The sequence below is a fragment of the Sciurus carolinensis genome, chromosome X (assembly GCF_902686445.1).
Source record: "Sciurus carolinensis chromosome X, mSciCar1.2, whole genome shotgun sequence".
Classification (NCBI taxonomy): domain Eukaryota; kingdom Metazoa; phylum Chordata; class Mammalia; order Rodentia; family Sciuridae; genus Sciurus; species Sciurus carolinensis.
Window position 1 is genome coordinate 65,642,971 of NC_062232.1, and position 25,902 is coordinate 65,668,872.

The window sequence follows — 25,902 nt, forward strand, 5'->3', positions numbered from 1 at the left end:
TTAAAACTAAAACAACAGACAAATATCCCTCATGAATATAGGTGTCAAAATTCTTAACAAAAATTCTATCAAATTGAATTTTGCAAGATATAAAATATATTATATATCAGGACCAAGTGGGATTTATCCCAGGAATGTAAGGTTGTATTTATATTCACAAAGCAATCAGTGAAAGTGATGTCAACAAGGTGGTGAACAAGGAAACTTTAGGTCCTCACTCTGCCACAGAGACATTAAGTAATATATGTACCAGATTAACTTTGTGAGAATTCTACAGATCCATTCAGGAGTTATAGCATCTAGATTAATATAAACCCAAAAGAAATCTCAGTGAAAAAAGCTGAAATGTCCATGGCATTGTGTAAGCCCCTTTGTGCCCCTCTAGCTTCCAATCTATTGTGGAAAACCTACTGTGAGCAGACTTCTCACACAATCCACCTCTGGTTGGAAAAAAATATTAGATCGAGTTTCCAACATTCTGGTTATTTGGGGGGCTGCTGAAGTACTGACTTGCCTAGCCGAGAGCATTGATTGAACTGGTTGCTTGTTATGAAGCTGCTGAAACAGATGCAATTATGGCAACACATTAAAGCTAAAATTCCACAGGCAGAAGGAGGTGGGAAAAGAGGTTATAGACGTCTAAAGAAGATAGAAGAAAAAACTTCTTAGGGGATTTGAGATGGCTAAAAGTATATGAACAAGTCTAAAAAACACACAGACAAAGAATAACAGGCCCTAGAATCTAGTTGACCTGATCATTGAAGGTTTTCCCCTACATGAAGTTCATCATGTGTAAAGACTGAGGTGGTTGTTTTGTCAAATTCCCAAATCTCAAAAAACAATTACAAGGCCTACAAAGAAGTAAGAAAACATGGCCCCATGAAAGAATAAAAAAAACTCTGAAAATCAACCCTAAAAAAATATATCTAGGTGCTGCCTGACAAGAAATTTTAAATAAGTTTATAAAGGTGCTAAATAAGTTTTTGAAAATAACACAAACAACTAAAGGAAATATGGAGAATTATTATGCACAGAAAAATGAGAATATCATGAAAAAGATAAAAACTATAAAAAAGAACCAAGCAGAAATTCTTGAACTTAGAAATACAAAAGTGAAGTGAAAAATTTATTAGAGGTATTCAGCAGCAGACTTGCTCAAGCAAAAGAAAGAATCACTCAGTTGAAGACATGTTAATTGAAATCATTGAGTTTGAGGAGCAAAAAGAATTCTATATTTGAATTTTCATGAAAACTACTTATAATCAGTGAGTTTAGTAAAGTTGCAAGATTCAAAATCCATATACAAAATTCATTTCTATTTCCATATATCAGCATCAAAAAGTCAGTTTTTATATTTTAAAATATAATTTAAAAGGTCAAAGTATATAAAATGCTCAGAAATTATAAAAAATAATGTATAATATCTCTACGTTGAGAAATGCAAAATATTCCTGAAGAAACTGAAAGTAAACTTAAATAAACTGAAAATTCATTATGTTTGTAAGTCAAAAGTTTAAATATCATTACCATAGCATTCCCCCACAAATTAATCTATAGATTTCATTGCAATTTCAGTCAGAATTTCAGCAGCCTTTTTAAAAGACATTAGAAAGCTGATTCTAAAATCCATATGAAACCACAAAGAACGTAAAATAGCCAAAACAATTATTTAAACAGAAGAAATTTGGATATCTACCACAAGCTGATTTCAAAATTTAATATAAAGCTGCAAAAATAAATACAGTGTAATCCTGGAATAATGATAGACAAATAGATCAATACAGCACAAGGGAAAGTCCAGAAATAGACAATACATATATGGACAATTGATACTCAATAAAAGTACAAAATCAACTCAGCACCAAAAGGATAGACATTTTAATTATGTTGAAAAAATGAATATCCATATTAAAAAAAAGAGCTTTAATCTACAACTCAGGGCATATAAAAATATTAACTAAAATGAATCACAGACAAAAATCTAAAACTTAAAAGTATAAAGCTCTTAGAAAAATATATAGGATAAATTCTTTGTTGACTTGGTTGAAGCAAAGGTTTAATATATAAAATACCAAAATTATAATCCACAAATGAAAATATTAAAAATTGGACTTTATCTAAATAAAAATATGATCTTTGCTAATGTTAAGAAAATTAAAAAACAAGCCATAGTCAGAAGGAGAAAATATATGTAAGTCATATATTTGATAATGTACTCATAACCAGAATATATACAGAACTATCAATATTCGATAACTGAAAACAAAATACCCAAATAAAATGGGCAAAATATTTGAACAGACACCTTATTTCATAAGATATACAGATGATAAATAAACACATGAAATAATAGTCAACATTATTCAATCACAGTATCACAATGATACCACTTGACACTTATTAGAATGTCTAAGACACAAAATACTAACAATACCATGTGCTATTGAAAATACAGAGTGAAGAACATTCATACATCACTGTTTGGAATGAAAATGCTACAATCATTTTGAAATCCAGTTGAGCAGTTACTTATAAAGTTAAACATACACTTAACACATATTCCAGCCATTACAGTCCTAGATATTCATCCAAAAGCAATAAAAGCATATGGTTACAGAAAGACTTGTACACAAATGTTCATAGCAGCTTTATTCATAGTGGCCCAAAATTGAAAGCAATTAAATGACCACCAATAGGTAAGTGGATGAACAAACTGGTGTACATACACATAGTGGAATATGACTCACCCATAAGAACACTTCAACTGATGATGCAGGCAACAATATGGACAAATCTCAAAATAATTTCACTAAGTGAAATAAACCAACTAGGAAACACATACTGCATGACTTTATATATATTATATAAAACTCAGACTTTGACAAAAGGTGACTTGGTGGTTATATGTTATGGGGTGGGTAAAGGAGAGTTTATGAAGGGACACAAAATTTGTGGGGAAGATGAATATGTGCATTGTCTTGATTGTTGTGATAGTTTCACAGTTGTATACATGTCAAATTGTGCACTTAAAACATACAGTTGATAGTATGTCAGTTATACCTCTATAAATCTATTTTTCTAAATGGATTAAAAATAGACTGAACAATGGTCCTATTTTTTTTCTGGAAAGTTTCAAATCAACAGTATTTCAAACTTCTGAATAATTTAGAGTTTCTTTTTCTTATCTAACAATTCCTACCACTAGCCTCTCTGATATTCCTTAAGTAATTCTTCTGTCTTGTGATTCTTTATAATTTTTATTGGAGCACCTTTTCCCTTGTTGGATCAGCTCAGAATCTACTCTCTCATTGGACCTATCCAAAATATCTAACTAACCTTTATGACCTATTTACGATCTAATTCCTGAAGAAACCATGAACGCAAGCCTAACTAAATCTAGCATCCTATCTTGTAGCATATTTTTTTTCTTGAATGACAACACTAACACTCAACAATACAATATCTTACATTGTCAACTGATTGTTCAATTGGCATGATTAGTATGGTATTTCCAACAAAAACATACAGACATTAAAAAAAAAAAAGAAAATCAAGTCACCTTCATTTGTATGGCCCCTGTTACCTAGGATCCTCTTGAGCACATGCTGACGGCATTAACTGAAAATTAGACTTGACTGACACATCAGTAACATAAGATCATTAACCATAGCATGTGGATGAATGTTTGAGGATCCTTAAGCCCAAATTCTCTGACATAAGCTGCCAATTACATTCCTTTGCTTTAAACCAATAGTTCTCAAAGTACTACTCACAGGCCAGGATCATCAGCATCACCTGGAATTTGTTATAAATACAAATTCTGGAGTGACAGTTGATTTTGAGTTTTAAAGTTTGGGCACACTCTGTTTTTTAAAAAGCCCTCCAGATGATCCTGATGAAAGCTCAAGTTTGAGAAACACTTTAGACACAACCTTATTAAACTTTAACCTTAAAGTTTAACCTTATTAAACTTTTAGATATTGATTTTTTATAACTTTCCTGATTTAAAAAAATCAAAATTCATTAATTATATCAACTTCTCCCAGGGTCATGGGAGATTAAATGATCAGTTACTGAGCTGTGATTTTTCTCTAATAACTAAATGGAACACTTTGGCTAGACACAGTGATGGAAGATGAAAAACAGTTGATAGATATTAACCTATTCTAACCCATACATTTTAAGCTGAATGCTAGTATTATGAGTGACCTTTGATTAGTAATGAACTCTGGAGATAGTATGAAAGCAAGCATTGCCTTAACAGAATTTTCTTTGGGTAATGAAATAAGGCTGTCTCTTTGTGGAATTAAATATGTGTTTCAATAACATGCCACATTGAAAGGATGCTTGTATCATTTTTATTCCTAAAATTTTGAAAGCTCATTATCTATAATGAAAGTGTAATAGTGACTGTATCTGAAGAAAGCAGTATGCCCTTATGACTAAACTCTAAGAGAAGAATTCCATTATGTCATATAAAAGGGAAAGTGGCTTTGAACTGTCATTGAGGGCTTGTCAAATGAAGAATAATGCAATAGAAACCCAATATATTGCTTTTTGTTTTTGTTGTGGTATAATATCTCATAACCTATATTGTTTATGACCTAAATTGTAGGTTATGTAGAGAAATGGAAATTATAACATTTTATATCAATCCCTGCCTAAATTATATCATTTAACTTTTAATGAATGCATGCATTCCTCCAGAAAATATTGAGTACCTAGTATACACTAGGCAATAAGAGGACAAAAAATATCCAGGCCAATCCTATTATCAGAGATCTATGAGATTGGTTAAGAGGGTGAACATTTAGACAATGACAGTGTAGTATAATATATGCTGTATTAGAAGAACAAAAAAAGTTTTTGTGTAGCAGAAAAATGTTTAATTTTCCCTGGGGAGGAATTAGCAGGACAGCTTTGAAGTTAAGAATTCATCCTGAAGGTGATGGAGAACTATTGAAACACACACACACAATGATAGGAAATGATTTATGTTTTGGGAAGATTATTCTACATGGCAGTATTTAAGATGGATTTGAGAGTTGGAAGACTGGCAGTATAAACACTCATTAAACATACATTTTTGTGGTCAGGCATAATAGCACATGTGTGCAGCTCCAGCTACTAGAGAGACTAAGGTAGAGAAATTAAGAGTTCCAGGCTAGGATGGACTTGGGCAACATATAATATATGGAGACTCTGTCTCAAAAACATAACTATGCATGTGTGCATAAAATCATATTCGGGTGATAAATGATTACATACTAAATGAAGACAGCCACACTGGGGATGAAATTGAATGTAAAAAGGTATATTGCACAGAAAGCATATGAGGATCATGGTCACATTTTCTTTTCCTTTAGAGAACTCACACAAGATTACATGATCCTGATGCCCAGTCCAATAAAAAATTTGGCATTAATCACATCCCATACTGCAAAATAATTTTCAAATCTCATTCCTGTGGAAAAAGATACCTTTGAACTCTTATCTCAGAAGTTTGCAATTTTACATATGATTTCTACACAAGGGAGTAGCCTTGATTTTCTTTTTGAATGTATTTACAAAATGTTATTTTAAATGTACATTTTTAAATTTGATATTCAGCACAGTGACATGAATAGTTTATTCCTTCAGAACAACAACAACAACAAAAAAATTCTCTTCTTGTGAAGTAGAGGAAGGTAAACCAGGGGAAGGAAGGAGGAATGGGAAAGGGAAGGAACAGCAGAATGTAACTAACCAAACTATCTCATATACATGTATGAACATATCTCAATGAATTCCAGTATTATGTATAACTATAATACACCAATTTAAAAAATAAGTAAATAACAACAAATGGAACACTGAAATAGTACATCGAATTAAAAGTACAATTGCTAAAAATTTTATTGCTGATTAAAAATGGGGAAAAAATGTTCTTTGGTACCATATAACACCAGAAGTCTCTGAGAGTTCCTTTCAATGAGTTAGACATTTTATAGCATTATTTTTTATTTTTATTTATTTATTTATTTTGTGGTGTTGGGGATCAAACCCAGGGCTTTGGGCTTGCAAGGCAAGCACTCTACCGACTGAGCTATCTCCCCAGCATTATTTAAAAATCGAGTCAGACGTCTACATTCTTACCCTTGTATTGTCAAGTAATTCTTATCTTGCCTTCCTATGTTGGTTGAATAGGTATATTAATTTTGCAGCAGGAAATTTTCATAACTGAATATTCAGCACAAGTGCAACTGTAATCTATTTTCTTAGCAAAATTTAAGAACTGTTTATTAATTATGGAAAGGAATTGACATGGCAAACAGACTAACTTATTTTGATAGTACTTATCTGGCTTTACATTTCTATACGTAAAATCAATATATGTATAGGAGACTATCAAGAATTGAAAAGATTCTGTTCTGCAGTCACGTTACTGTTAGAACTATCATCCCTCCCCAAATGACTGCATTCGTGAAGAACAATAACTACAGTGCACATATATACCAGATGATCTACTGTTTTATTTTCCTTCCTTTCTTCCTCCCTCACAACCTGTTCTGTCAATAGTTCTTCAAACATTAAATTTATTTCAACTCCAAATCGAAAATTTGAAGGCTTTAAATCTTCATAAAAATAAATTCACCAAAACATTATCAAAAGTTACTGTAAAATGTATTATCCCGAACTTACAAATGCTGAGGTTGTGTGTACAAGAGGCTGTCCCTGTTAGGAAATACACACGTAAGTCCAGTCCACAGCCTGGGTACCTTACTCTCAAAGATGGACAGAGAGAGAGAGAGATCAGGATCAAGTCAAAGCAGTAGCACCTGCGTTCCAGGCAGGTGAGCCAAGGGAGAGGAAGGGGGCCTTCGTCCAACTGTCCGACCATCCCAGTAACTGGGCGGAGGGCGGCGCGTAGTGACCCTCCCCGCCACTCGGAGAGCGTGCCAGGCAGCGGAGCGCGGGGAGCCCCGCACCGCCCCCGCCCCCACCTCCCCCGCACCGCCCCCGCCCCCCCCCCCCCCCCACCCCACCCCCAGACCCCCTCCTTCCGCGCTCCGCCCCCGCCCCTCGGGACTCCTCGGGGCGCTCGGGCGGCGACGCAGCGCGGCTCCGTCAGGGCGGCCTCTGTGACCTCACAGAGCAGATCCCCTCCTGTTGCCAGGGCCCGGATGTGGGCGTCAGGGGCCAGCGGCAGCAGCGGGCTGCCCTGGACAGGAGCGGGGGCCTCTCTGGGCAGCAGCGTCCTAAGGAGGCGCGGCCTCCCTGCAGCGGAATTTTTAGCTCCAGAAGGCACGTCGACAGCGGCCCTGAACCACAGGTGTTCTGCAGAACCTCAGGTGCAGGGGCGCGCCCCTTTCCCTCCGGGTCTCGGCAGCCTCTTGGCTCCTGACCGGCGCCACTCAGACCCCGCGACCAGCACCAGCACCCCAGTGCTGCCGTCCGCCCCGCCGAACCCTACACCCCTCGGTCGCGATCGCCGACTTCCTCCACAAGCGCCAGTCCCTGTGCCAAGCAGTGACCACCCCGCGATGGCTCTGAAGCGCATTCACAAGGAGCTCCTAGACCTGGCTCGAGACCCCCCAGCCCAGTGCTCTGCAGGGCCGGTGGGGAACGATATGTTCCGTTGGCAAGCTGCCATCATGGGGCCCAACGACAGTCCCTACCAGGGAGGGGTCTTTTTTCTGTCCATACAGTTTCCATCTGATTATCCCTTCAAACCACCCAAGATCACGTTCATCACTCGAATTTACCATCCGAATATCAACAGAAGCGGGAGCATCTGTCTAGACATCCTTAGATCCGAGTGGTCGCCAGCGCTGACAATTTCTAAAGTGCTGTTGTCTATCTGCTCTATGTTGTGCGACCCAAACCCGGATGATCCTTTGGTTCCTGAAATTGCTAAGATCTATCTAAAGGACAGGAGAAAGTATGACAGAGTCGCTCGAGAGTGGACCGAAAAATATGCCATGTGATTTCCAAATATAATGCCAATGCTCCGCCATCGCCATAATAATAAATCCAAAATTGACAATTCAATTAATTGGTGGTCCTTTGATTACTTTCTATGAAGTGAGGTCTCCCCCATCCTTCTGGGCATTCATTGTAAAATTTTCACATCTGGGCGCAAGGGAAGGGAATTGGGTAGAGAGGGGAGGAGCTGGAAGGGGAGGACTGTGGGAAAGGGCTGGGGAGAAGGGAGGGGGAAGTGCTAAGTTCTTGGAAGTTGGGGAGTAGGAGGGTGGAGGTGAAAGAATATAAAGCCAGTTTCAATTTAGTTTTGACTGAAGACTTTTTTAATGGTTTAGGATTGAAAAAAGATCAAGAGGGTTGTGGCTTAGGGATGAGGAGAGCAATTCCACCTCAGCCTAGCAGTGGGAAAACTGTGGAGTCTAGAACTGACAGCTAGGAAATTGAGTGAAAATTACAAAACTAGGCATCCATTTCATTCTGAAGAACTTAGGCCTTTAGGTATTTTGGTTTTGGTCAAGATTAATATTAACCCACAGCCTTTATTTTGAGGTACAGACTTAACTGACGGAAAACCGGATGACTTAATAGTTGCTACAAATAAATGTTTCGATCCCAGTTTTCTACCTCCCACTTCTTCTATTCCCACAATTTTACCCACTCTGCCTTTTTCCCATCCTCTGGATTATATATGACTTCTCTGGACATACCTACTGGGCTCCAATTTGTCTTGTTTTCACAAGAACCACGTACATTCTGAGATTTTACACAGCTTGCAAGCCTTCGAGTTAACCTGTCAGCATTTAGGTGGAGGCTGGAAGAATGACAGAGACTCCTGGGTTGGAGACAAAGGCCTTTATTAATCCTGGCACAGCAAGGAGGCAGCATGAGCTTCACTGATGTAGGTTCCCCTTACCCCACAAATCCCAAGGGGGAGATGTGTATCAGACCAGGTGGCTGCTGCACACACAGAGGGTTTCTGTCACAGCTGAGCAGCCCCAGTCTTTGAAGGAGCATGCTAGAAAACCTGCCCCATCTTTGGCCAGAGAGAGATGTTCTTATTAACCTGATCCGAAAACAAATCAACTCTGTCCTGGAGGGCTCTCTATCTTCTCAGGCTGTCTGCTGTACAAATATTCCTCAATAAAGCAGTTTAAAGAAGAAAAAAAATATATTCAACATGGTACTAAAATTTTAATAATCCTTTTTTACCCACTGTAGCACAATTTTATATCTTTTCAGTTTTTAATATTCTGAAAAGGAAAATCAGTTATTAAATAAAGATCAGTAAGTACATCTGTAAGAAAATGTACACTATTTATATTTAAAAAATCTTGCTAGTCCAAGATAAATGTTGTCATAATGTGTACAGAAATATGGAAAATTGCACTCTGATAGTTTGAAGAATAGTAATTTTCAAAGCTTTAAGTTTCTAAAAGAAAGTTTATAACATCTTGAGAAAAAGAGGACAACAATCCTTGCTCATCAGGGAAAATATATGTGTAGTTTCTTACTGCTTTCATGAACATTTAAAAATAATTCACATGGATGATGACAATGCTATTGACATTATATTTTCAATAAATACCAAATTTTCTTATAGCTGGAGCACAAAGAAAAAAGAGAAAAACTAATTTCTGATATACCATCCTGTGAAAATGACATTAATTTCTCACTTGAGAAAAATTTTAACTTCTAAATAAGATTTTTCTCTTTAAAATTTATTTTGAAAATGTAAATTTAAATTTAGTATCTTATCTATAATGTATTATTTTCAAGGGACAGTGAAGGGGTTATAGTTTTCAAAAGATTTGCAAAAATCAATTATTTCAGATTTTTAAAATATTCATTAAACCAACAATTAAATATATGTGAAAAATTGAATTCTATGTCAAAGATAACACCTAAAACATAAAATTTCTCTTTTTCCTACACATTAAAGAAACATTAAAGAATGTCTAATAGAACATTCTGAAATGTTGGAAATATTCTATATATACATTATCCAATGCAGTAACCACTAGGCACAAGTGGCTATGGAACACTTGAAATTGAGAGAAGGAAAGAGAATTCTGTCTTCATACAGTTCTTACTAAAAACTTTATTTTTTGCTTAGTTTGCAAGTAATTGCTCTGTAATCTTTGTTCTTTAGTTTTTTCATGCCTCTAAGAGAATATTAACAAAATATTTACATTATATGCAAAAACTCTAAGTGAATAAAATATCTACCCATGTCACTAAATATCATTAATATATTAACCACACCAAGAATTTGTTTAATATGTCAAGGCAGTTAAAACATGGGCAATTAAGTAACTCTAATACAGAATTTAGGATTATAGTCTTCCCAAGAGCCTAACAGAAATTTGTGTTGTAAAGTTACAATATGTATCTTTAAGTTATCAATATAGATCATCAATAATAATAACCAGAATTTTTAGAATAAAATTATCTCATAGTATTATGATTTTTCCTGTTATAATTCAATCATAGTTACTAATTATATTTTCTGTTATTTTTATTCAAATGCAGTATTTTTAATACAAAAAATATACCCACATAATAGTAAATATTTGAGGCTAAACAGTGCCATCTAAGCAGGACATGTTGAGAATATCAAAATGACAATATCAGTATGGTAACACTTTCTTATTAGAATATGTAATGTTCTATTTTATTCACACTGTTCACTACAATCTTGATCTGTTAATCTTCACCCACCAGTTTCTAAATTTCAGTAAAATAAAAAATGAAATGTTAAAAATTTTATTTGGATTAGGAGAGGAGGGAATGATCTTATTCTTTTGTCAGTATTTTCAGAAGCAGAATAAACTGAACTCCTGTGGGGAAAGGATTCAATCCTAAGCATCAAAAGGCATAGCTTTTTCCTAGTAAAAACTACTAAATTCTTTCTAAAACAAAGAGTCCAGTGTAAAATTAGTATTTTCAGTTTACTAAGTGCTTGGCATTATTTTTAATGTCATTATTTATATGTTTTGGGAATAGGAAATTATGACTGAATTTTGCCTCTGTAGACATCATCAGGTCAGTGCTTCATCTTGAAAATTGTGCTATAAACAGATGGTTGCTGATTATTCTCTGAATTTCAGTAGTGTCCCTGGTGATATTTCCTTTTTCATCATGAATTTTAGCAATTGAAAAAATTATTTTCCCTCTTTCTGTTGGTTAACTTGGCTAAGGGTTTAATAAATTTTATTTTTTCAAAGACCAACTTTTTGTTTTGTTGATTTTTAATTTTTTTGTTTCAGTTTCATTGATTTTAACTCGGATTTTAAATATTTCCTGTCTTTTACTGCTTTTTGGTTGATTTGTTCTTCCTGTTCTAGGGCCCTGAGATGTAATGTTAAACTATTTATTTGGTGATTTTCTATTCCTTAAATGAATATGCTCAATCCTATGAACTTTCCTCCTAGAACTGCCTTCATGGTGTCCCAGGGATTTGAATATGTTGTGTTGCTGTTCTCATTTACTTCTAATTATTTTTTTAAATTTCATCCTTAATTTCTTCTGGTATCCATTTATCTTTCAATAGTGTATTATTTGGTCTCCAGGTTTTGGAGTAGCTTCTATTTATATTTTATAATTGATTTCTAATTTCATTCCATTATGAAATGATAGAATGCAAGGTATTATCTCTATGGTTTTTGTATTTGTTGGGAGTTGCATTGTGGCCTAGGATATGGTCTATTTTAGAAAATGATCCATGTGCTGTTGAGAAGAAAGTGTATTCAGTCACTGATGGGCGAAATATTGTATATATGACTATTAAGTCTAAACTATTGATTGTATTTTTTAGTTCTATAAGTTTATTTGTTTAGATTTTTGGTTAGATCTATCCAGTGATGAGAGAGATATGTTAAAGTCACCCCTTATTATTGTGTTGTGGTCTATTTGATTCTTGATATTGAGAAGGGTTGGTTTGATATACATAGATGTTCCATTGTTTGGGGCATAAGTATTTATCATTGTTATTTCTTGTGGTTGTATAATTATTAAGCAGTATGAAATGTTCTTCTTGTCCCTTCTGATTAACTTTGGCTTGAAGTCTACTTTATCTGATATGAAGATAGAAACCCCTGCTTGCTTAAGAAATCCATGTGAATTATATGTTTTCTCTCATCCATTTGCCTTCAGTCTATGAATGTCTTTGCCTATGAGGTGAGTCTTTTGCAGAGAGCATATTGTTGGCTCTTGTTTTTAATTCAATCTGCCAGGCTATCCCTTTTAATGGATGAGATTAAATCATTTACATTCAATATTATTATTGAAAAATATTTTTATTCCTTATCATTTTGATTTATTTTTTTTAATTTGTATTAGTTTCTCCTTTGATTGACCATTCTTCTAGTGTAGTCCCTCCCTTTGCTGGTTTTAAATTTAATTTTTATTTTTGTAATAATTTTTGTTGTACATGGACACAGTACCTTTATTTTATTTAATTATTTCCTTGTGGTGCTGAGTATCAAACCCAATGCCTCACACATTCAAGGCAAATGCTCAACCACTGAGCTAAAACCCAGTCCTCAATTTTATTTTTTATTTATTCTTCATGAAACATATTATGAGTATGTTTTATAGTGCAGGTTTTCTAGTTGTGAATTCTTTTAAATTTATTTATCTTGAAAAGTTTCATCATCAAATCTGAAGCTTAATTTTGCTGGGTGTAATATTCTTTGTTGGCATCCATTTTCTCTCAGCTCTTAGTATATATTATTCAAAGACCTCCTAATTTTAGGGTTGAGAAATCAGCTGAAATCCAGATTGGTTTACCTCTGAATGTGACTATAGTATTTAGCTTTCTAATATTGGTGACATGGAGAGCTTAGAAAGTATCCAACCACCAATGATGTAGCTTTCTTTGATATCATTTTTAGAGAAGGTTCTTATATAATTTTTAGAGGCCTCAAATCATGAAATTTGTTTTTTTTTCATTCTGGTTATTACTCTATTATTAATTTAAAATTTCACCCTAAGGAAAATTAATGTCTACAGAACTCTTTGGCATTTGATGCTAATGCTTTATCCCTTTGAATTTTAATGTACCTCTAATGATATTTAGAAATTGTATATTGTAGAGTTAAAGATTGTAGGTTCTGGATATACACTGCCCAGATTATGAGCATTACCACTTAGTAACTGTTTGAACTCAGGCATATTACTTAACCTCTCTGATCCTCAGATTTCTCATCTGTTAAATGGGAATAATAATAGTTCCTACCTCTTATGATTTATACATTAACTGAGAAAGATTCATGCACATCACAATCACTCAATATTGATTGACTTATTAGTAACTATTTCCTTTTTTTTCTCCTTTGGATTTGTTTCAGTTGGGTTAGTCAAATGTTACAGTTAGCATATGGTTCCTCCTTTGGAGATGCAGCTGCTAATGCAGGTAAGGACTTCAAAGTTCCAATGATTTGCACAGTTTAGAAAATGCAAAAACATGATTTAAAACTAAACTCATTGGTAAGACATTTTTCCATAGGTATTGTTCCTTTTTATATGCTTCTCACTTACTTTACTTCTTGACTCTCTCACCATATAATTAAAAGTACAAACTATCTAGCCTATTCACCAGAGATTTCACCATCATAAATATAGTGCAACATGTATCCCTGTGCACTTGTGCAATTATGCATACAAATATTTTCTAAATTCCAGATGAAAAAATTCTCAAAGGATAAAAATCAGGATTAGATTAACCAAATTTATGTAGTCCTTAGTATTACTGTTTACCTTTGTAAAACAATAAATATCACTTGATCACTTCCACTGATAGAAGAATCAAGTATAGAGTAATTTTGAGATCAAATACACAGTATTATTTAAAACATTCTCCATTTCAAGTATTCATTATTGTCAGTAATTTTTAAAAATCTTTTATGTAAGCTAATGTGGATAGTAAAGGAAAAACAAAGGGAACAAGGCTTATACAGTAGCATTACACACACATTTTTACTAATTTTAATATTCATCTAAAAGCAAGCATAAATGAATTACCAAATACCAATAATTAGTGATCAAAAGTCATAAAACTTTATTGCACAGTTAAAAGAGTTACAGAATATGAATAAATTAACAAGAAAAATTATCTGAAAGGAGCTATTTATCTAAAAAGAACAAATAGTAAGTAAATTAATTAATTAAAAGGAGCTATTCCAGATAACCAATTACTCAGTGAAATACTCCACCAATGCACAGATTTATACACATAGACAGCAATGAAGAGTGGGAATGCTCTGTCTGTGCGTACTACCTTAACCACTGTTTCCATAGTTGAGCTCAATTTCAGTTATCTTAAAATGAGTAGTTTATTAAATGCCTCAAAAAGAAGTATCTGTATATGGTTATTTAACAAAATCCTGGATACATCATTAGTACTCTATGTAACAAAAATTTCCATACTATTTCAAAATATCAACCACTGTCATCCTTAGGTAGGTAGGCTGTTATGTGCTCACAGAGAAGAAAAGAATAAAAACATTACTATTTTTATCTGTCACCATCACACTGTTCAAACTCTAGCATATATTTAAGACTATCAGAAAATGTGCTAACCTACAAGGTAACTTGGATAGACTTTTCAAACTCAGAGCCCTATTTTTTCCTTACAGAATACAGACGTATAGGTGCTATGATTTATGCAAAATGTGTTTTGGCCTTGAAGAGAGACTTCCCTGTGATTTGGTGTGATAACTGCCATGAAGCAACTACTGTAAGTACTACCATTTTAACATTGCTCAGCAGTAACCACATTCAAAAAACTCAGATTTTTTTGTTGTTTAAAAGTGTATTCAGGTCTAGGGCTATAGCAACTTGCCTAGCATGTGTGAGACACTGGGTTCATTCCTTAGAACCACATAAAAATAAGCAAAATAAAGGTATTCTGTCCATTACAACTACAAAACAAATTTAAAAGTAAAATAAAAGTGCATTTGGTCAGTTATGGTGGCACATGCCTGTAATCCCAGCAGCTTGGGAGGCTGAGGCAAGAGGATCACAAGTTCAAAGCCAGCCTCAGCAACTTAGCAAGGTCCTAAGCAACTTATCAAGGCCCAGTCTCAAATAAAAAAATAAATAAATAAAATAGACTGAGGATGTGACTCGGTGATTAAGTGCCCTTGTGTTCAATCCCCTGTATTAAAAGAAAAAAATGCATTCACCAATAAAACATGTATTCATAGCACAATGAAGTACCTGTATAAAAAATCTTAGTGTGAAATATGAATACCTCTTCTAGAAAATAGAATAGTACAATGCATAGAGAAAAACAGCAAAAGAAGGAGGACAATAATGTTCCTCTGATTTACTTTATTTATTAGCTGGTATGTTTGAACCTGATATGCCAAGTTGGTAGTTAACATGTATAGATTTTTGTTTCTTTGAACATTAAAAATGATGGTATCAACATAAATTGGACTGAAGAAATGTTACTTCAAGAAATAAAATTCTTATTCAAATCATATTTTAAGATAAATTTATAAAATCTCAGGAATTTATTTACAGCTTAGAGTAGGTTTTTTTTCACTTCTCATTTTGAAAAGGCATAAATACAAAGCTTAGAAAAAAGTATAGTAAAATTCCAAATATCCACTCTGTATTACTTGCATTTGATTCTAAAGTCTACTAATTTTTCCCATTACTTTTATCATATGATCCTTTTATAACCTGAAACAAAGAAAAAGTGAATAAAGCAACACCATCACATTGAATACTTCAGGCTAATAATTACTCATTTCATGTTGTGTTGTTAACTGGAAGATGAGTGTAAGTTCCCATGAAACCCTCTCCCAACTCTTTTGCATTTTACCATTAAACATTTTAGGAGAAAAAAAAGTGTCTATTTACTAGTCCTCTATTTTTATTATTTTGGCAGTGACAAGGGGAAGTCTTTGTCTATTTGATTAGAACAGAATTACACTCATAATCCTTCCATAATATGGTGCTAATACAATAAAAATGGCCTTTATAATTATTTGAATTAAACTATGTTTGGAATAGACCTAGATTAAATACAATCTCAGGAATAGAAAATGGTGCAACCACTTTGAGAAACAGTCTGGTGGTTCTCTAACGGTTAAATAGAGCTACAACCAGATCTAGTAATTTCACTGAGGTACATGCCTAAGAGAAATGAAAACATGTACAGACTTAAGACATGAATGTTCAAAGCAGCATTCTTCTTCTAAGAGTAAAAATGTGGAAACAACCCAAATTTCCATCAACTAATTAATCAATAAACAAAATGAGGCATATTCATACATTAGAATATTTTTTGACCATGAAAAAGGGCCATATATTGTATAATTCTATTTATATGCAATGTCCAGTGTATGTAAATCTACTGAGACAAAAAGTAGATAAGTGATTGCTAGGCATGTCAATTAATGATAATTTTCTGGGAATGAATCTTTGAAAGAGCTCTAACCCCCTTCCACCGCCTTCAAAAGGGCAATATATCAGGAAATAACTACCATTGAAAATAGTTTCTTGTACTAACACATCCGAAGAGAAGGCAGCATGCCATGCCACCAAGGAGATATGAAAGTGCACATGGGGAATCACCAAAATTGCTGATATGAGGCAAGGCAAACAGGATAGTTTGAATAATTTCATTGAGTTCTGGGGTACAGGTACTGTCTTTGTTTTTCTGGGGCCCCACCCTGGAGTTATCAGGACAAAGAGATGGTGTCTGGAATGTGAAGTGTTTGTAAGTATGAACTCTGTACTGGTTGGTTTTAATTTGAAAGGTGTGCTCACATGCAAGCTGTTTATTATCTCTAGATGTTAGTTAACCCTGGAAGAGTCAGTTCCTCCAAGGTCAGCAAGGCCCCAGATGTCAAAGCATTAGAATGAATCAAATAAAATATATGGTTAATGTAACTGCATAGCAATAAAAAGATTTTTCATAGCCTATAATTGTCTCCTATATCTTATGAAACTTTTAAGAGAGAATTATAATAAATGTTATTTTCCAAATCATTGGCCATAGGGTCATGTGTATTTGGTGGGGTGGAGACTTTGGTGTGGTTATAGAAAATATACTTTGGAAACATTAAACTAATATCATTTACCTCTTAAAGAAAAAAGGGATAGGGCTGGGGAGATAGCTCAGTTGGTAGAGTGCTTGCCTTGCAAGCACAAGGCCCTGTGTTCAATCCCCAGCACCGGAAAAAAAATGGATACTCTAGGAGATTCTTATATTTCTCAATTAACTTGAAGGAATTAAACTTTGTCTATATTGTCTACATTAGTGCTATCCTAGACCTACAGATCTAAAATAAAATGTATCAAAACTAAGACAAGGATATTAAATGTATTGGTATAATGCAAAAAATGGTGTCTTTGAAATTGAATTTTCTTTCAGATTGTTTCTGTGAATCCAAACTTTCAATATAGACGCACTCAAAACGTTTCTGATGAATTCATCTATTTTCGTCCTATTGATGCGGAAATTCGGGAAAAGGCTAGAAGAAAAAAACAACAGAAACCAACTATGGCCTCCCGTCAACACGACGGAGAAGGTATCCATCAGAGGGACCAGGGGATTATCAGTCAAGTGGTGATGGTCGCCACCCCCCCACTAACTAAAGAGGTAGAGAGCATTGCCCTTATAAGACCAAAAACTTCAGGGCTTCTTCGCCTAGAGAAAATTCCAGTTAAATCTCCAGGGGTCCCAGAATCTCAACGCTTAGATGTTACAGGAATTGCCAGTCCATTGGAAAGGGGGAAAGGCACTGCAATACTTGTTGCTGGTGTGCCTGGAAAGGAGGAACTAGATGATACAGAAATTCCAACTTTGAAATTCACTGGGCTTATACACCTGGAGGCTTTAATAAATAAATGTTCACCATCCTCAGAATACGGTTGCCCACGAACCCCAAGAAATCTGTGGCTGGAATCTCCTGAAAATGCAGAGTCCCCAGGAAGTGATGATCTGGAAGTAGCAAGAAGCATGTATCCTCTTAGAGAAAGATCTATCTTCAGGCGTTCCTGGGCAGAGCTCTTAGAAGCACCACTTAACAGTGAAGGGCTCCACATTGTCCAAACTATTCCTACAGAAGAAGACAGAGAGATTGGCTACCTCGAGCTAGCACCAGAGGAGGAGAATCAAGCAACCACCCCACCCAGGGATCCCTACCTCCATCCTTTGCAAGGCCCTTTTCCACTGCTGCCCCAGCGACCTAAGCTCCAGCGGCAGCGCAGTCACAGTTTACCACGATACAGTGATAGCAGGAGAGAAAAACTAAATCCACCTGAGTTAACATTAAATCCAGAGAAGAAACACTTCTTCTTCCCAAGTGATAATTTGTTCACAGGAGGTAAGCTTTTTGAATTTGCTATAACTAGGTTTTTAAATTATGTATGATTTTCCACACAAGTAGATTTCATCAGTAAATTTATTTTCAAATTCACCACCTGGAAATCTATTTCTTGCTATTCCCAAAACATTAGCTTTTTCTGAGAGAATGGTGAATACCCTGCAATTTTATACCTTATATTTGGTGCTTAAAATCTGACTTTAAGTTGGAAAAATTCTATCATGAACCATTTAATCATCATGGGAAAATAAAACCTTAAAACAGACTTGCTATGACTTCAGAAATTTGGAATGAATTTTCTCTTTTAAAAATAACTTTCTCCTAGTGGGTATTCTTGAGAATATTACTAGTCCTCACTCAATCATAGTTTTAATCCATAGAATACAAAAAACAATTTTACCCCCTTATACATTCATCACCCAGGAACTAAATAATAGGGACTTAGGTTGGAAAATGAATGGTAATGGGCATGACCCTTATGTTTAAGAAATACACCAAACTTTTTTTTCATTTCTTCTTGTATGTGAGCACTCTAATTACTAGATAGTATGAATTGATGAATGAAGCATTAAAATTACAGACAATCCCTGCTTAATGGTAATATTAATGAAATAATTTTAATGTATTTTCAAGTCCAGCTAGAAATTTGCTAGTAACTATAGAGTAATATATTTGTCTTTATTATTAGAGCTATTTAAGCAATATACAAAAATGCTACTGAGGATAATAAATAGTTTTAGGAATTTTGCTTTCTAATTCATGTTGGAAACCTGCTCCCATAACTTAATGAAAATTCTGTTATCAACTAGAATTTTTCCTTAGGAATAGCTCTACCAAACCACTGCAAGTGGCTTCATAGAAGAATCTGAAATCTAAGACAAACATTGTACAGAAATTATAATTTGGCCCAATCTGAAAATTGTTTCTTTTTCTACCCATATTTAGGACAGAGATTGAAATTGAAGTATAACCTAAAGTCAACTCGGATTACATCATTCTCTAAAACATTCATAAAATTGGCTTAACCTCAATCTCACATTGAATACACTCCTCAAGAGTTCTAATGATTCCTGGCTCCCTGTTCTCTGTTTTCATGTTTCCACTTAATTCTTGATGGTATTAATTTCTGATACAAAAGAATTAAAATCACATACTCACCATCTTTGTTCCTAAATTTCCTTAAACCAACTACCACTATAATGTCTTATTAGTTAACATCCTTCAGCAAGCTCCCATCCTATCATAATGTTGCTCAGCCTCTCTCCCATTTCTCTACTCTCCACTACTCCCAAATTTCTAATCAGTGTGCAAGCTCATCTAGCCATTGATTTTTTTCTCTGTTTATCTTTTACCCCCCAAACAGTTTATCAAAATATTTTCCTAAATAAAATGTTATGTACTGTGGTAACATTGCCATGTGATTTTAAATTCATAAGGTGATTGTACTGGCATCAAATATGAAAATATTTATCTGTCATCCTAATTCAGTTTCTTCTCAAAAGAGAAATCAATCTTCAACATTTAAAAACAATTTTTGATTTTGCATTTTAGAAAATTCAAAGGAAAGAAACAGAATTGAAGAAGCTTGGCAAAAGGACATTTTGTCAGGCTCTGGAGAACATCCTCCTATCAATCCAAACTTTGAGTATTCTTCTACAATGAAAAGCAAAATTGGAATTCCAGAAGATAATGTTGGACTTCCCAAGGGCAATGTTAGAATTCCCAGTAAGAATGTCATGGTTAATGTTGGAGTACCCATTGATAATTCTGAAGTTCTCAGGAGCAATGCTGGAGTCCTCATGTGTAATCCTGAAATTCCTTCAGGCAATGGTAGAGTTCCCTGGGGCAGTGGTGTTGGAGTTCCCATGGATAATGTTGACTATCTCAGGCATAATGTTGGAACTTCTAGACATACTATATCCTCTCTACTTACTGAGCTCTCAAAGATAGGTGAACACCAATTATAAGAAAGAACACAGGGCTGGGTTTGTAGCTCTGGGTAGAGCACCTGCCTAGCATGTGTGAGGCACTAGGTTTGATTGTCAGCACCACATATAAATAAATAAAATAAAGGTTCATTGGCAACTAAAAAAATGTTTAAAAAGAAAGAATACAATATGAAGTAGTCCTAATAGTTAATGAAACACACCAAGATATTTAGCATCAAAACAGAAGTACCAACTCTGACAAACCAAAATAGCAAAAAGGATATCTAAAATTAGAATACATAAATGAATATATGTATATACTTATTACGTCAGTCTTTATCAGAATTTTGGAACTAGATTAAAGTTAATTTACTAATTTATTCTGTATTGCAATCATCAATTATGTGTGGCATAGTTTGGTTGGAGGAATGCATCATGGAGGAGTACTATGCTTACTTCCTTAAGCTTAAATTTCTACTTTGTAAAGAAATACAATGTCTTCTATCACTAAACAAAATACCAACTAATGTCCAGATAATATTGTACACCTTATATATACTAACTTCAGCTATTCTTTGATATTTTGATGGGCAAATGAAAGAGATCTCATAGTAATTAACATTTATCTGGATGTGTCCAGCTTAGTATCCCAGCTTAATATCCAAAAAATTTATAGACTTGAAGCTAAGGAACCAGGCTTCTAAAAAATATCCAGATAGGACCTCTGAAGAAAGTTCACTGGCAAGACTATTTAAATATATGTATTTATTTTTATGGCATATATCTAACAAAATTGTAAATATTTATGGGAAGCCTTAAAAATACAAGGAGACAAACTGTAGAACTATAAATAGACTATGTGCTTGTAATGTAAATAGTATGGCTAAGACAACACTGACTGAACCACAGGATGCCTAAAATATTGCATGCTGAAACAATATTTTCCTTTGAAAATTGTTTATTATTCCCAACTAAATTAGTCTGGAATTGAAATATGCAGAGTAGAAGGGAGAATATTTTGAAACATTTTACTAAATTACTGAACAGAATGCCCTTTTCAGAAGATGAAAACTTTTCAATGACTCAGATGATCAGCATGGTATTAAAATCACACAACCTTATTTAACTACAAAATGCAGTTTGCAAAAATATTTATTTCATAAATACTTTAAGATAGATAAAGTGTGACTATAAGTTAATGAGATTAACTCATAAATTACATGGGGAAATAATCTCATTACTTTATATTCATACATATATCAAATTTCTGCAGTTTTAGGGCATATGGGTCACTATTCAATTTGTACATCTAAATTTTCAACTTTCCTGAATAATGGTAGCTGTTGTTTTTATAAAACCAAGGGCAATTTAAATAATATGTTACCACCTAACCCCTTATTATGTGCCTTAACACATAGTGCAAGGGGTGGTAATCTATGGTTTAAAGGCAAACACTTGTGCATTTACAGGATCTATTTGGCCTTTGAGGAAGGAGGTGAAGAGGCTGGCTAGCCTCCCTCTCTTCACTCCTCTGGTTCAACTTGTGCTTACTGAACCAGAGCTTTGGCCTCAGAATTAAAAGAAAGGTAGTGAGACTTCTTTTCTCCTACTTCTTATCAACCCATTTCAGACTTAAGTCAACTGAATTTTGTGTAGGGTGGCAAAACCACAAAAATAATGGAAGAATACAGGCTGCCATATTTCAGTTACTGCCAATGCCTGATTGAGGAAAAAAAAAAAAACCAACTTAACAGCTCACCTTGTTTACCAGCTAGTGTACTCTGTATGATCTCTTGTCATACAGACTGGAAAAGAACTATTGCATACTAACCTTCACAGTGAACCACCTTATGAGTGAAAAAGTAGTAAAGTAAGGTGGAAATTGAGAGATAACTTACTAAGAATTAACATTTATCAGAAAGGAAGTGAAAAGGATCACAGCAAACAAAATTTGTCTCAATTATATTTAACAGTGATATGTAATTGAAGATGGTCACTAAAACACCACCATCATTAACAGCAACAAAACCCTGCTATATGAGTGTTATTTCTTATGCTTTGTGATCCATATAATTTTGGGTATTGTGTTTAGTGGCTTAAATTTAAATATAAAAATACATGTAAAATGGCCAGCTGCTTCTTTGTAAAGTTTTAAGAAATTGAATGAAACTATTAAGGAAAGAATCAAATACAGAAATGGTTTAAGAAAATAATGTTAATCATGTAAAGAAAATGACTTATAGCACTGGTGTTCAGAATTTCAGCAACACATCATTTCTCTTCAAAGATGGTACCGTATCTTCTTAGGGTTCTCTAGGTCAAGTGGGTTATCAAAACTCTCTCAACATCATAATTCTACAGAACAGAGAGTAAAGAGCTTAGAATATATTCAATAAGAAAATTTTGTCACTAAGTTCATGTGAATTGAATCTGTCTTGAAAAAAAATGTTAAAATTGCATATCTGAAGGCAGTGTTGAAAAAAGAAAATGATAAACAGTTTCTAACTCAGTTGCTTTTAGCAAATGAAAGATAGATAAAACCCAACTATGTCTAATATTTCTACATTTGAATGTATCCCTTTTAAAAGAAGAAGAAAATTACTTATTAAAAACTGATAGTGACATGAGGTAGGAGAAAGAATCTGAAGTTTTCCTGACATTGTACTGTACAACTAAGAACAGTAAATCAGAAAACAATATTTACCATGTAACTACCATAATTATTTTCCTTCTAAGGCTCTAGAAAAATGTGAAGTTTGCCCTACCCAATGGGAATAAGAGATAAATTCTAACTTTACAAAATTTTCATATCCAACCCCCTGATTGTATTAAAATTATTTCCATTTTAAATTAAATTGTATAATGTGCATTCAGACAAGACCAAGTATTTATTTACTTCTCAAGTTACTTAGCAGAAGAATAAAAATGTTTTTCTTATTAAATAACATGTATCTCTGTTTAAGCTTTAAAATTAAGTAATTGAAAAAATATTTTGCTGAAAGTTTAATCGAAAGGCACTAAGGAGAAAATTATCACGAAATCAGCCCTCTAAGAATCAACAAAATTGTGGTACACACATAACTGCCACCTCCATTTCAATCAACAGTGTTAAAAATATTTCACAAAATATTTAATTGAATTAAAAATATTTTAAGCATTCTGAGTTGAGACAACATCCATATATAACCATTACCTATACATTAGAACAAAGAAACTTCAATAGTTTGTAGAAGATATGTTAAAAATATAGGAAAATGTCTGTTTGCCTATAATTAGAAAGTAAAATGAAGAACCGAGGCCTTATACATCTAGTGAAATCTTAATTTATTTCAGAAAACTACAGTATCAGTAATCATTATAAAATTAAAATATGCAGGTATAGGAAAATTTATCCAAAAAAAAGACAAAGTAATTTCTTTCAATCATCAACCTAATAGTAACTGAATGTACAATGATATTTTTTTAAAGAATGAGACAATATAGACAGTGTACATTCTTTACTCTAAAATCCATAAAATATCAGGAAACCTTCATTAATTGCTTGTGGTATTTCTATTTCATAGTTTTGTTTTAAATATATTTTTGAAGTGGAAATTAAAAATATAGCAAAGTACTTTTAATGTATTAATAGGGAATAAATCGTATGTGCCTTGTTCAGTAAATATTTCAAGAGCAGAGAAACTCACTGATGTGAGTGACAATCTTGTGGAATATGAGGGGGAAAAAAGGAAAAAATGAGAATAAACTATAGTTTTTAAACTAAATTATGTTTCCTAAAACAATTATTTTGAGGACAATTTTTTCATTTTTTTTCTTTTGAAACTTGTCATTTTGTTATTTATATATGAACAAATAAACTTTAAAATAATTAAACTTTAGCATTTATAACCCTAAGTTTATACTGTCCCTGATCCCCTAATTCTCACCCTCTGTGCAAGTTCCTCAATCCAACCTTTACTCCACTCCATCCTTTACCCTACCCCCAACTCTTCTCCCTACTATCCATATCTCATCTCCACTTTACCCCTAACCCTTTCCTGGCCCCTACCTCATTCTGGGTATCTTCCCTATCCTTTATCCTCAGTTCATTGCTCACCTTCTTCTTCTTCCTATTAAATTCCACAAACTCTATCCCCATTACTATCCCCACCACATTTCCTATTGTTATCCTCTCTCTAAACCTATTCCTAAGACTCATTCCAATGCTCACTCCACACTTGACCTCTCCTTTCCCAAATCTCACCCCAGCATTGACCCTTTAACTCCACCCTAATACTAATCAAATTCTCTTTCAATCTTGACTTTCAAAGGTCGAGAGGAAATAAAGAGTAAGTAAGAACCATGAATGGGGTTAAGATGTCTATTTCATGGCTTCATTGATTTATGAAAGTAATAATTCAAAAATGATATATTTTCTAGAATGTCAATATGTTCTAAAATGTAATATCTCTGATATTAAAGCAGCCAAATGAAGATGATTGTCAAAATGCAGGGACCTGACTACCATATATACCCAAAGGAATTCTTGATAGGGAAAATAGATTGGTTTCTGCCAGTTTTTCAGAGATAATAAAAACATATACAGTATATATTTCAAACCCTTTTCTGTTTTAGTTTTCTCTTTAAATTTTAATTTGTGAATGATATAAAAAGATCCAGATTTTTCCTTAATTTCTTATGTTATAAAATACCTCTCACTTAAAGAAGTACTCATTTTAGCCTCTCTGAATAAATGAACAGATATACATCACCAATTTCTCACCTAATTTGTAAAATATGTTGACAAAAAAGATAAAATATGCACTTTGTGAATCTACCAAGAGCATATTTTTGCTATTAAAAAGTAATATTTTAAGAGTTAATTTTTGAAGCTGATTCACCTATAGTACATTTCCTCATCTCATGCAATTAGTGTCCCCTACAAATTAAATTCTCTATTCCTATACATATATTAGAGTAAAATAAAAGGCTGTCTTCAAAATAAAATTCACTTGAAAACCACAGTGACATTCTAAATAATAGTTAATACTAAAGTGTGTTAGAAATCTCAACAGTTAATATCACTGATTTGTCCCCCAAAGCCCCCAAATCGTGAAGATAATAATATTAGCTAATTTTCATTATTCCTCTATTAGTGTATCTATATCATTTGAAAATAAACACATACAAATTTGAGAATTTTAAAGTTGCACAATAATAGTGTCCAAAGTTCATTATTAACATTTCAGTACTATGTAATAAGAGTAAATGCCAATACATGTGCAGTACTTGAGGGAATCTAAATTCTATCATGAAGAGAAAATTCATAAAGAAATACAATTGATTTGAAAATGCCCATTATGTCAAAATTTGGTTAAAAAACACCTCTACACATTACACATTCCCAAACCTTTAAACTGTTCATCAGACTCTCAAACCAAATGTTTAAATTTGTTATAACTATGTTTGGTATATTTCAAGTGACTCCATATTTCTCTTTTGCTATGTTTATCACCAGTGACTAGAGAACAAGTCTGTCTTAATGGGAGAGGAAAAAAGTTTTAAAAAAACTCTTCTCTGATTCCAAAAAATCAGCAAAAGTTGATGCAATGCTTACAGTTTTAGGATTCATAATGAGTTTAATCTCCACGTTTTGAAAATGAAGGATACACATTGGTTTTATTTTC

General features: G+C 33.8%; 2 protein-coding genes across 3 annotated transcripts; both read left to right on the forward strand.

Annotated features, from left to right (window-relative positions):
* The first annotated feature begins 757 nt into the window (after positions 1-757).
* On the forward strand, positions 758-7,967 carry LOC124972030 (ubiquitin-conjugating enzyme E2 D2-like). 2 transcript variants are annotated; one of them, XM_047536117.1, is made up of 2 exons: positions 758-781; positions 7,551-7,967. In XM_047536117.1, the coding sequence occupies exon 2, from the start codon at positions 7,611-7,613 to the stop codon at positions 7,965-7,967; it is 357 nt and encodes a 118-aa protein (XP_047392073.1). In that variant the 5' UTR covers positions 758-781; positions 7,551-7,610. The 2 variants fall into 2 exon arrangements, with proteins under 2 accessions (XP_047392073.1, XP_047392072.1); XM_047536116.1 differs by lacking the exon at positions 758-781 and having other exon boundaries at positions 7,524-7,967.
* Positions 7,968-13,326: 5,359 nt separating this feature from the next.
* Positions 13,327-20,275, forward strand: LOC124971527 (connector enhancer of kinase suppressor of ras 2-like). The gene is made up of 5 exons (XM_047535259.1): positions 13,327-13,378; positions 14,601-14,701; positions 17,354-17,510; positions 17,847-18,308; positions 19,860-20,275. The coding sequence occupies exons 1-5, from the start codon at positions 13,327-13,329 to the stop codon at positions 20,273-20,275; spliced, it is 1,188 nt and encodes a 395-aa protein (XP_047391215.1).
* Positions 20,276-25,902: the final 5,627 nt, after the last annotated feature.

Excerpts from the sequence above, each read along its gene's own strand:
- LOC124972030 (XM_047536116.1), top strand. The coding sequence starts at position 7,524 with ATGGCTCTGAAGCGCATTCACAAGGAGCTCCTAGACCTGGCTCGAGAC.
- LOC124971527 (XM_047535259.1), top strand. The coding sequence starts at position 13,327 with ATGTTACAGTTAGCATATGGTTCCTCCTTTGGAGATGCAGCTGCTAAT. Across the intron at positions 13,379-14,600 it reads AGATGCAGCTGCTAATGCAG|AATACAGACGTATAGGTGCT; the intron begins GTAAGGACTTCA and ends TTTTCCTTACAG. Across the intron at positions 18,309-19,859 it reads TGATAATTTGTTCACAGGAG|AAAATTCAAAGGAAAGAAAC; the intron begins GTAAGCTTTTTG and ends TTTGCATTTTAG.